This window comes from Apaloderma vittatum, unplaced genomic scaffold (genome assembly GCF_000703405.1).
Source record: "Apaloderma vittatum isolate BGI_N311 unplaced genomic scaffold, ASM70340v1 scaffold21647, whole genome shotgun sequence".
In the NCBI taxonomy this organism is placed as follows: Eukaryota; Metazoa; Chordata; class Aves; order Trogoniformes; family Trogonidae; genus Apaloderma; species Apaloderma vittatum.
The window spans coordinates 1-11,654 of record NW_009725900.1 but is presented as its reverse complement, the minus strand read 5'-3'; the positions used below and the strand labels follow the sequence as shown (position 1 = coordinate 11,654).

Below are 11,654 nucleotides of genomic sequence, written 5' to 3'. Positions count from 1 at the left end.
GACCAAAGTCAGCTCTTCTGAAGTTGAGGGTAAATGATAAATGCTCCAAGGGGAGACCTTCAATAGCAGCATGCCCAAGAGAGACAGCAGTGGGAGTGGAAGGAAAAGGATGTGGTTTCTGTGTGGAAGAGGAGGCAGCTGAAGTTAAAGCAGTGAATGGCCTGCTCAAGAAGCTGGAGCCAAAGCTGTGAAAGCATTCATCAAGGAGAAATAAAATCTTGATAGACTAGAGAATGTGCTTGGGAAGGAGGCAGAGAGAGCAAAGTTAAATCATTTGCCTTCATACAGCAGATACAGCTGCATCTCAGGACACAGACTTCATGTCGAGGGCGAGAAAAGGAAAAAAAAAAGCCCTAGGAGACAGTGGCACAGCAGCATGGAAGGAAACATGACATTCAGGGTGTCAAAATGGAGCCTGAGAGTAGGAGGAATGATGTGAAACTGGAGCTGATGCAGCTTAAAGATGTGTGCTGGCTAGAAAATGAACTCAGAGTTCAAGAGAGTGGTAGGTGTCAGCACAAAGGCATTTTGTGGAACTAACACAGTGCTGCTGCTGCAAAAAAGCCAAACCACCCAGATGCCTTGTGAAGCACAAGGCCGCTTAACAGCATGATGGTCAAAGGTACCCTAACAGCAGCTGAACACAGAGATCCCCTCTAGATGAGGGGATTGAGTACACCCTCAGTAGGTTTGCAGACAACATGAAGCTGGGCAGGAGTGTTGATCTGCTTGAGGGTGAGAAGGCTCTGCAGAGGAATCTGGACAGGCTGGATGGGGGGGCTGAGGCCAGTTGTATGAGATTCAACAAGGCCAAGTGCTGGGTCCTGCACTTTGGTCGCAATAACCCCAGGCAAAACTGCAAGCTTGGGGAGAAAAGCTACCTGGTGGAAAAGGACCTGGGGATGTTGGTCAACAAACAGCTGAATATGAGCCAGAAGTGTGCCCAGGTGGATAAGAAGGCCACCAGCATCCTGGCCTGTATCAGGAATAGTGAGGCCAGCACAGCCAGGGAAATGATCGTTCCCCTGTCCTTGGCACTGAGGAGGCCACAGCTTGAGCACTGTCTTCAGTTTTGGGCCCCTCACTACAAGAAAAGACATTGAGGTGCTGGAGCGAGTCCAAAGAAGGACAATGACACTGGTGAAGGGTCTAGAGCACGTCTTATGAGGGGCGGTTGAGGGCACTGGGGTTGTTTAGCCTGGAGAAGAGAAGGCTGAGGGGAGACCTTATTGCTTTCTACAGCTACCTGAAAGGAGGTTGTAGAGAGGTGGGAGTCAGTCTCCTCCCAGGTAACAAGTGACAGGAAAAGAGGAAATGGCCTCAAGTTGTGGAAAGGGAACTTTAGGTTGGATTTTAGGAAGAATTTCTTTACTGAAAGGGTTGTCAGGCATTGGAATGGGTTGCCCGGGGCAGTGGTGGAGTCCCCTTCCCTGGAGATATTTAAGAGTTGTGTAGCCATAGTGCTTAGGGATATGAATTAGTTGAGGACTTGTCACTGTTAAGTTAATGATTGGACTCTGTTAAGTTAGTGATTGGACAAAGACTTAAAGGACTTTTCCAGTCTGGGCAGTTCTGTGATTCTGTGACTCACCATCCCTGGAGGTATTTAACACACATGTTGAGGTGGTGCTTAGTGACATGGTTTAGTGCTAGACCTGGCATTGTTAGGTTAGCAGTTGGACTTAATGATAAGGGTCTTTTCCAACTTAAACAATTCTCTATGACAAGTGTCAGCATACATGGCCTCGTGGGATACTGGGAGTACCAGTAGGAGTAGAAGGATAATAAGACAGAAAGACTGCTTTGGATTTGAGGTCATATTTGTGTCCAATACTGCAAAATCACAGAGCCCTCACAAGCTGACTTTTCCAAACATGGCTCTATTGCAGTTAAGAAGTTGGGCTTACCACCTGGTTGTTCCATAATGAAGTCTTGGTACGTCTTGATGAGCCAAGTCACTTAGTTTCCACTCTTTGGCAGGCCTGAAAATAATTTCATCCAGATGGAAGCCTCACAAACTCAGAGTCTGATGCTATTTGTGTTTATTCCCCTTTATTTCCTTTCCCTCGAGGACCTACTCCTTCTCTGCCAATGTCTCTTGAATGTCCCCATGTTTTCTGTAAGTTACTGGATGGCATTTCTCAGGTTTCTTTAGTTCTTGCTGTCATTGCAAACCGAATGGGAATAGAGCAGGCAGCCAGCATACAATGTCAAGAGCAAACTAGCCTTTTGCATAGTTTTCTTACTCTGCTGTCTCTCCCTGCAGGGGAGAGTTGTGCCAGCTGCTGAAGGAGAACAGCTTGCTGAAAAGTCAACTTGGGAAACTCCAGGAAGAGCTGAGGCTAGCAAAGAAGAAGGGCAGTGAACAACACGATGAGTAAGATAGGAGCCAAATGGGGAAGGCTGGCAAATGGGTGGATAGCTAATGGTCACAAAAGGAACAGCCACTCAGGTGCATTTACTAGATTTCAGCTGGCTATACTTGCCTTTTGTTTTCTCATTTCTGAGCAAGCCAGTACTGTCACACCCTTCACTCCACAGAAAAGCAGCCAGTGCTGGGATGGCCTTGGCCAAGCAAAGGCTTGGGCAGGCCAGAGCACAGATCCTTGAGCTGGGTTTGGGGATGGCTGTGGAATGGGGTGTGCTGACTGAAAGGATGGGCTTCTTTGCTACACAAACCTTTTGTCTAATGGCCTGCTGATGCCTTGGGAAGCTTGAGATAGGTAGTGGGGTCACCCACTGAGCCAGGAGTCTGCTAAGCTGCCTGTGTTCTTCATCCTCTGGTTTTTAGGTTCTGACGATGTTGCAGGACCTTGAATGTCCCCAGCTTTCTGCCCTGTGCTGGGCTAAGTGACCTGTTGGAGAAGAGAGACGTGTGACCCACTCCTGAATAGATTCAGGCCCATATCTCTTTTAGCCTGGCTTTTCTTCCTGTTGCAGGCTAAAATCAGATGTGTGGCTCCCTGAAATGGGGCCTTTCTCTGCAGGGCTGTGGTTTACTGTTCTCTGTCTTGAAGCTGATCATATTCGTCTCCCTGACAGGAAACACGTGAGCAAGGTGGGTAGAGGGAACATGGAGGAGCTGGCTGAAATAGCTGAGGTAAGAAGCCATTAACACCAGTGGACAGGCTCTTGGCTGAAGGATTTAGGAGGACAAAAATGCACCTGCTTGTAGAGGAGAACAGGAGTGTTTGTTTCAAACATTCAAACCTAGTCTTGCATTGAAGAACTAGTTTCATATGATAACTTGTCAAGGAAAGCTTCAGCTTTCATTAATCTTCATTAATGCTTTTCCTTCTTCAGAGGAAAGTTGTGCTGGTTGCCCATTTTTCTGGGAGGCTAGCAGAGGAATGGAATGTGGACTGTGCTGCCACCCTGCTCTTAGATGCAGGCTTTCTGCTGACACGTTATCTGTGCTGTGGCCTGATCAGAGCACAGGCCAGAAACTGCACCTCGCTCATCATTACTGCTGGGGATGGTGTCTTTGGACCAACAACTGGAGGATAATGCCCTTTAGTGTTCATGCAGGGTGCTCTTGTAACACTTACTCTCTCTTCCATCTGGTACTTCCACACATGTGCATGAACACTTTTCCATTCATACTGTATTCTTACCAATCTTAATATTTATGTTATCACCTGTACAGTTGCTCCCCCTCTGCCTGGTGGCCTCCTCCAGGGCTATCATCTGTGCATGTTTTCTTATCTGGGAATGCTGTGGTTGAACTCGGCTGCTGGACTTTGGTCAGACTGAGAAATGAGGGCACCTGTCTTGAGCACCCATAAGGTCCTGCAGTGACAGCAGTGTTTCTCAGTGGAATCCAGTGAGGACAACTTGGGACAGGTTAAGTCTGTTGCCTCTCTTCCTACCTCAAGCCTCTGTGCACGAACTGTTCTGTTTTTTTTTTTCCCCAACCTTTTTCAGAGTGAGAACACCGAGGGGGAGGTCTCCCACCTGAATGTCAAGATGCATCAGCTGCGCTGTGAACTCACTGAATGCAAGGCTGGCCATGGTGCTGGCCCTGGCACTGTCCAGCTGCAGAGCCAAAGGCTTGTGGAGGCGGAGTGGCTACAAAGAGCAGAGGTGGCCATGAGTCTGGAGCACCACCAGCAGCATGCAGCATGTTGGATGGAGATGGAGCTGCTCCAACAACAGCTCAGAACCTCTCAGGAGAAGGTGGGTATCGTTCAGCTAGTGGCAGGCTGCTGAGTGGTCCCTATGGTGTTGGTATTGCCCGGCTTGGGGCTGTACTGAACACCTTGCCCAGGTAGAAGAGACTCTACTCTTCCTCTTTGTAGGGGACAAAAGACATGCCCTTCCACTGAGATATGTCTGAATCTAGTTCAGGTATAGCCTGGGGACGGGTCTTTGCTCCCAGCTGCCCCTATGACCTAGTCTTGTGCAGACTGGCTGGGCAGAGGCGATGGAGGCTGAATGAAGGTGGCTCACACAGGAGCTCTGGTGCCAGGAGCCGTGGTTCCCTGTGGCTCAGCAGATGGAGGATCTAAAAGGTCGGGATCAGGTAGGGGCTGAGCAGGGATGACAGGGGCCAGACAGGCCATGTCTGAGAGGAGGGAAAGAAGGTGATCAGAGCCAGGGGAACAAGGACCACTAGAATAAAGGAAAGCCAATGTGAGAAACCTCCAAATGTGTTAGCAGCCCTCTGCTGCCTTCTACCCTGGGGACAGGCTCAGGGACTGGCTTTCCAGAGTAAAGCTTGCCAGTGCCAGCTACCCCTAGGGCAAAGCTGGACCAGACCTACTTCCCAGTACCGGATTTGTCCTTCACTGGTGGTATGAAGCAGAGGTCATGTAGTACAGGCAGGGATTGAAGCCCAGCTTGCCTGGGATGTGTCTAAGAACAAGCCCCAAGTGAGCAGCCCCCTCTGTCTCCTGCCACAGCTGCCCTTGGTGATAGGAGTCCCTCCCAGAGGATCCCTCCAATGACTCCTGCTCCTCAGTGCTCAGCAAGGGGAGTATCTCTCAGCAAGGGGGTCCCTGTTTCTCCTTCTGCAGCTCTCAGTGCTCTCCATCTCTGGCTTTGTAGGCTGCCCAGCAAACACCACTCCTATGGTCCTGCTGCTGTGCTGTGGTCATGCTGGTGTGAGAGCTGAGGTGGGGGAGAGGGTACTTCCTAAGCTCTCCTGTCACCTGCAGCACATCCTGGGCCTGCCCCATTGCTGGCACAAAGCTGTAACCAGCTATCAGCCTTTCTGTGTTACAGCTTTTAGAAGCTAAAGCAAGCCTGAGGCTGGCCCAGACTCAGCATGCTCTGCAGTTGCAGAAGGCCATGGCCCAGATGAACAACATGGTGTCAAAGAAACAGTTTGAGCAGCTACAAACCAGTTTGAGAGAAGAACAGTGCAAGGCTCAACAGCTCCAGGAAAACCTCCACCAACAGGCTGAGCAGACATGCAGGCAACTGGTCAGGACACAGGTAAGCAGTTTCGTGGAAATGCAGTTTAAGGTACCGGAAAGGAGGCACTGCCAGCCCAGAAGGCCGCTGTGGTTGAAGCCACCAGAGGTTTGGGTGGAAGATGCAATATATCAAAGGCCTATGTGGAAAATGCACTTGATCTTCAAATTTAGCATTACTCGTGAACTCGGTCACTGCTTTGCAGTCAAACAAGCCCTCCCCACTCTAATCCACCTACTGCAGACCAGATACCTTGTGCTTAGAGGAGCAGGAGTTATCCAGGGAGACACTCTGTGTTGGTTCAGGCTGGGGAAAGTTTGAGCCCTCTCCGTGGAGATGTAGCCTGCACAGAGCAGGGTGGTTTTATCTCTAGGCACTGGGCAACAAGGTGTTGGGGTTTTGTGAATTTGGCCTTTGTTTCAGGACACTGTGATTCAGTTGAACCTGGGCAAAGATGAAGCAAACTATAACCTAAGGAATTAAAAAGAGCAGACACAAAAACTGCATCCAAGGAGACTATGTCTCTGCCTGGGCTTTTGTGGGCACGGCTGAGAGAGGAGGCCATTGACTAGTTTTTATAGAAAACATTGCTGCGAAATTTGTGCCGTGTCTTAAAATCAGTTGGTGCTGACCTAGAGAAGGTTGTACTGCTCTAGACACTTGTCCCACTGCTCTTTGTATCCTCTACCACCTCCACCAATTCCCCCACGATTTCTTTCAGGGAGTATGAAGGTCTGTGAGTGGGGCCCAGGGGAAATGCATGGTCCGGAATTGCCAGGGGCCAGGTGAGTGCTGGGGCAACCCAACGTTAGGTTTTGTTGCCCACTGCAGGAGCAACATGAACGTCTCCTGCAGGCAGCTGTGGAGCAGGCAGAGGGGCTACAGTACAATCTGAGGAGTGCTGAAGCTGTGCTGGCAGAGAGGGCAACTCAGCTCCAAGATGCCCAGGTGAGTCCAAGAGGGGTTAGTGCCATATGTCTCTGCCTGGCTGGGACACTTGCGTGGTGATGCTCAATGTTAAACCTCCGGTCCCTGCCATAGGCACAACTCTCTAGGAACAAACTGCTGATTGAAGACCTCCGTGAAGAGAACAGGGGGTTTGCAATGGCCCTGCAGGTAGCTGAGCTGAAGCAGAAGAGCACTGAGGAGAAGAACCAGCTGTTGGAGGAGCAAGCCTCAGCTCTGAAACAACTCATTGGGAAAATTACACCAGCATCTCTGAGTGGATGATGGGACACCAGCTGTGGCAGCCCTGCCCCTGGTCCTGATCACGGTTTGTCAGGTGTGAAAGGGGAGGTATGGCTGGGTTGGAAAATCAGCTTTGTCCTTCCTGGTCTTGTCAGGATTTTCCTGGGTAGAAAGTAGAAAATGGAGAAACCAGGCAGTCCTTTAAGGAACCTGGTCCTGTGAATAGCTGGATTTTCCTACTGAAAGCACAAGCTTTGGTGCCTTTCTCAGGGGCTGTGTGCTGTTGTTAGGTTATGCCTGTCTCAGGACAGCATCCCACAGGAGCTGCCTGAACTCTGGCATTATTTCTGGTGGTGGTGTAGATGCTCCCTTTCTGCAAAGGGTTGCTTGGGGCCATGCTGTTACAGCTGGAAAGCCAGGGCAGGAAGGCTGGCAGGTTCCTGCATCTGGCTTACTCTGAACAGGAGAGCTGTGTTTTAGCATTAAAATGTTTGCAGTATTACAGCACACTCTGCCATCTTGTCTGCTCTGTATTTCAGTAGCTTCCCCCAACTATTGCTCAGCTTTTATTTCCTACAGCTCCTCTTGGGCTCTGGGAGACTCTGGCTCTCCTAAAGCCTGAGCTTAGGATCTAAACCAACCTGGTGCTGGATTGTTGCCTCTCTGGTGAGCAGGAGAGAGGGGCTGAGGGAAGAGCCTTCTTTCTGTTTGAGCCTCCAAGGCTTGAAGCAGGGTTGGTGACCCCTACTCAGCACTGCAGTTCTTCAAAGGAGACCAAGAGATGTGGTAAGTGAGCTGCATCATCTTGTGTTCCTCACTGCCTTCACTCAGTGGCAGGAGTACTATTCTTGCCAACGTCAGTTGTCTAAAGGGCCACAAAGCCAAGCATTCATATCAGCAAATACTAAATTTACTGATCTGCCCAGAGTGTTACTCTGCATGGAGGATGTGTCATTGTCATGCCCTACTCTGTGCAGAGCAGAATTTACATGGAGGCTGTGGTTGCCACTAGCTGTGAAAGGATCCCAGGGTTTGGGGGGCTGTGGAGACTACTGTACAAGAGAGACCAGACAAGCCTGACTGTATAGCGAAGCAGAGGCTGGACAAAGTCAACACAAAGGAGAGGGCTTAAAAATAACTCAAGCTGTTGTTGAAGAGCAAAAGGGGGATAAATGGGCTATGAGCTAAAACTCAGCCACTGCCTTTAAGTCCCAGTTTGCAGGGGGTTCCCCAGCCCTGGTACAGTGCCAGGAGGTGGCTGGAGGCTGCAACTGAGGAGGCCTCTTTGGCCTAGGTGTGCTTTTTCTGCCCTGGTGGATGAGACTCCTCTTTCTTTGATTTGGGGACAGCCCTGCTTACAAGGGTCATGAGGGACGCTGGGCTCTTACAAGGCGGGAAGCTCTGTAAAGGGTCGGGGCTAGCTCAGGGAAGTTCCTTGGCTGGGGCTGGGAAAGCAGTGTCGTAACACCCCAGGCATTTATACTGTTCCTGTGTTCTTCCCCGAGTATTTGCTTTCTGGCTTCTGTCAGAGATGGAGGCTAGGCAAACCTTATGTTAGGCTTAAGTTTTTGGAAGTATCTCTCAGCCAGTGTGCAAGAGTGACCAGCTTCATTAGGAAAACCATGAAAGGAGAGCAGCATTTCAGCCTTGCTCTGGTTTTGTTCTAACTGGAATCTTTAAAATCCTCTGCTCCTTTTCCTACTCCTACTCCAAATAGTCCCTAGGCCCTCCCAGAACAGTGCTCTGGGACAGGAGACTCTTCTCATGAAGAGGAACAGAAGCACAGCCCAAGCATGCTGGGAAAAACCTTGTCCAGGCCTGTGACCCAGACTGCAGTGCTCATTCACTCAGCACCTCAAGAAACAACATGCTTAGGCCTCTCATGGGAGACAAAGCTTCAAGTCTAGAAAATGACATGTGCAGCCTCACCTGACACAGGAGGTTTGCAGACAACATGCCTCAGCTCAACTGAGGCACCTTAATAATCAGTTGAACAATACCCTGTAGGTTCAAACTGGGTTGGGCCAGAGAGCCAGGTCAGAGTGTTTAATGAGCATAATATTAACTCTTGGAAAACAAGAAACTGAAGGCTGAAGCAGTTCTTTATTTTGCACCTATGGAGCTCTCCTGATTTCTAGAGACCAACTGGTTGGTGTCTTACTCCCGCATGCACAGTACAAACGAAGAGCTGCTCCAGACAAAAATGCATTCATAAAACCTGCTCATAGCTGTGGGGCTTGGATGACACCCCCCTTCCCTCACCCCCCTTCAATGCCACCTCCCACTATGCTGGATTCCCAGGATCACTACATTACCAGTATGCAGCCTTTGGTCATGAAGAGCTAACTGATGTGGTTTGCATACTTTATAAACTCAGGGCTGATCTTCATCCAAGGCATCAAAGGCCATTAAGAGGAGTGTCAAGGTGCCCACTGCAGAAATGCTGAGGTGTCTCAAGTCCTGCACACCGCAGAGTTCCGTCCCTGTTGTGGCCAGGTCACCAAGAAATGTTTCTCTCTTGTCCTGCACGCTTATGACAGAATGTGTTCGAGGACTCCTTGTCTGATTAACTGCTCGCATTTCCAACGGGGTAGGAAGTGCTGCACAGAAACAGACAAACTTGGGTTGAAACCCAGGCAGACTAGACTTGCTGCACACAATCAGCTCTGTTTGTTGTGCTGGATGCTTGCTGCATCATGGTACCAGATCCAGCAGAGCTGAACTGCAGTCCTGGGCCACGCAGGCAGCTTGCAGCACGGAGCCATGCGTGCAGGAAGTGTGACATGCTGCAAAGCTGGAATAAGCAGCATGATGACATGGGAGTGAAAGGGAAGGAAGAGATTGGACTACACTCTCTAGTCAGAGGTACCTGGCTATTCTTCTTCAACAGGATGGTGGTCCCATCATCGATCTCAAACTCTCCATAGTCTCTTAAACACCGCACCTGCAAAGTGGAAACTCTCAGGTCATCAGATCTCCTATAGAAGACACCAGACATCACTGCTGACTTAAACCACATATCCCTGAACCATAAGTGTGGACACATTCCTACTTGCCTGCTGGAGCCTCAATATAGAGCAGACCTGGAAATGCAGAACTGGACTAATTGTCTTCCTGCCTCCGCCTAGAGCAAGCACGAATGAGCAGACCGGCCTAGCCCTTCACAGAGACTAGAGGAAAAGCAGGACAAGAGACAGGGTCTGGGGAACAGCAGCAGCAGTTCCAGGAGAACCTCCCCACACATACCAGAAAATGTCAATCTGTTAACAGTGAAACTCTCTTAAGGAGCAGGCTGACTTGTTACTATGCGTTCTCTCGAAGAGAATGTCAGAACAAAGCACTTCAGCTACTGACTGATTTCTCATATGCTCTTGTTGTATCGGTTGTGTAAAATGATTTATAGCCTCATCTATCAGAGTTCATTTAAAATAAAAATACCCTAGTCAACAATCCTTAACATGGGCAGGTTTCCACTTGGTTAAGTTTCTGCAAAAAGCTGCAGAAATTTCTCACTGGGATTCAGACCACTCACTCCACTACACCAGTTCCCTGTGGACTAAAAATGCCATCTTTCAACATACTTTGAGCCCTCAGTAGAAGAGGGAGTAAAATGCTGGCAGGCAGAGTAAAACGTAGAAGCTTGTGAAAGCTTTGGCGCTCTCGAAAGCATTGCTCTATCACTTTGTGACATGGGATGGGGTGAAGTTCTCTAAAAAAAAAAAAAAAGATGGGCAAAATGTTTGTTCAAAGACAGAAACGACCAATCTTACACTTACTTCAATGTACAGACTTTTTGGAGGTTTTATGTCCTGTGTGAGGTCCAGCCCCTCCTCTCCTCCCACTGACCTCATGTAGGTTGCCAGAGACTTTTTGTACCGATTGAACCACTCCACCTGCAGACACAAACAGCGATTCCTCAGGCAAAGCCAAACATGAGCGAGATCCTAGTTTATTCGTGCTGTCAGATCACTGATTCCCAAGTGCATTCTTGCCAGCCAAAGGTGAATGCAGGCTCTGCCCCAAAGGCAGAGCAGGCTGGACTCACGGTAGGATACATGCTGCCAATGTTAGCAGCTCGGTACGTTGGTCCAGAGATGGTGTCTGACAGTAAGTATCTGCTGGCTGCAAGTCTGATCTAGTGAAGACCGCCTGATCCTTAAAAGAGTGCCAAGCATGACCTGCATTCAGTATCCATTTTAGATTGTTCACATAGACAAATAAATAAATAAACAAATCTGTGTAACAGAGAGGGACGTTGTCACCTTTACAGTCTACCCTCTTTTGACTCTACTGAATACATAAACCATCAGGAAGAACTAGTGGAGTGGAAAGAGGGGAAGACAAGGCTGACTCACTTCCTCAGCTGACATGTGGAACTGGATGGCATTGGGCAAGATGCTGCCATACTCCCACCTTAGTGCTCGGATCCGCAGCAGCCGGTCGTACCTGGGGGGAGAAATGCAGGGCAAACCCAGCACCTTTGCTAAGGTGAGTGCTGGTGATATCCCGGGGCAACACTGACGCCCCAGTCTGCCCTCAAAGCATATAGCAAAAAGTTGGGTCATTCCACCCATCCTCCTTTAAAGGGTGTAATTTCTGGCCTATCCAGTTACTAAAACTTCTAAAGAGCAGGAGGCAACAGGGTCTTCTGTTTGTGCTAGCGTCTGGGAGTAGCAGCAGTGCACACAAAGAGCCAGCCCTGCAGCTGCCCTGCTATTGACCCTCGCTGAGGAACCGCTCGCCCGGGCCGAGAGCCCCAACACCCAGCACGTGGGGACCCTGTGCCGGCGGGGATGAACCGGCGCCCCGATGAAGCCGCCCCCCCCCCGCCGCCGCACTCACAGGTAGGCCAGGATGCAGCGCTGGTTTCGGAGCAGGCAGCAGTGCCGAAACCGGATGAGGAAGATGAGATCCGCCCGCCCAGACTTCGCTTCGGACCTGGAGGAGGAGGAGCCGCGTTCACAGAGGTGCGGGCCGGCGCGAGGCATCGGCCCGAGCTCTCCGGGAGGCACCGCGCACTCACACGTCCGTCTGGTTCCGCTCGTACAGCG

At 50.0% G+C, this 11,654-nt stretch overlaps 1 protein-coding gene across 1 annotated transcript; it reads right to left on the bottom strand.

Moving 5' to 3' along the window:
- Positions 1-9,134: 9,134 nt before the first annotated feature.
- Positions 9,135-11,649, bottom strand: GINS1 (GINS complex subunit 1 (Psf1 homolog); the record flags this gene model as incomplete). Its single annotated transcript, XM_009873097.1, has 6 exons — positions 9,135-9,203; positions 9,473-9,547; positions 10,380-10,496; positions 10,959-11,049; positions 11,446-11,541; positions 11,627-11,649. Coding segments are annotated over 6 exons (471 nt in total), but the record flags the coding sequence as incomplete, so codon positions are not given.
- Positions 11,650-11,654: the final 5 nt, after the last annotated feature.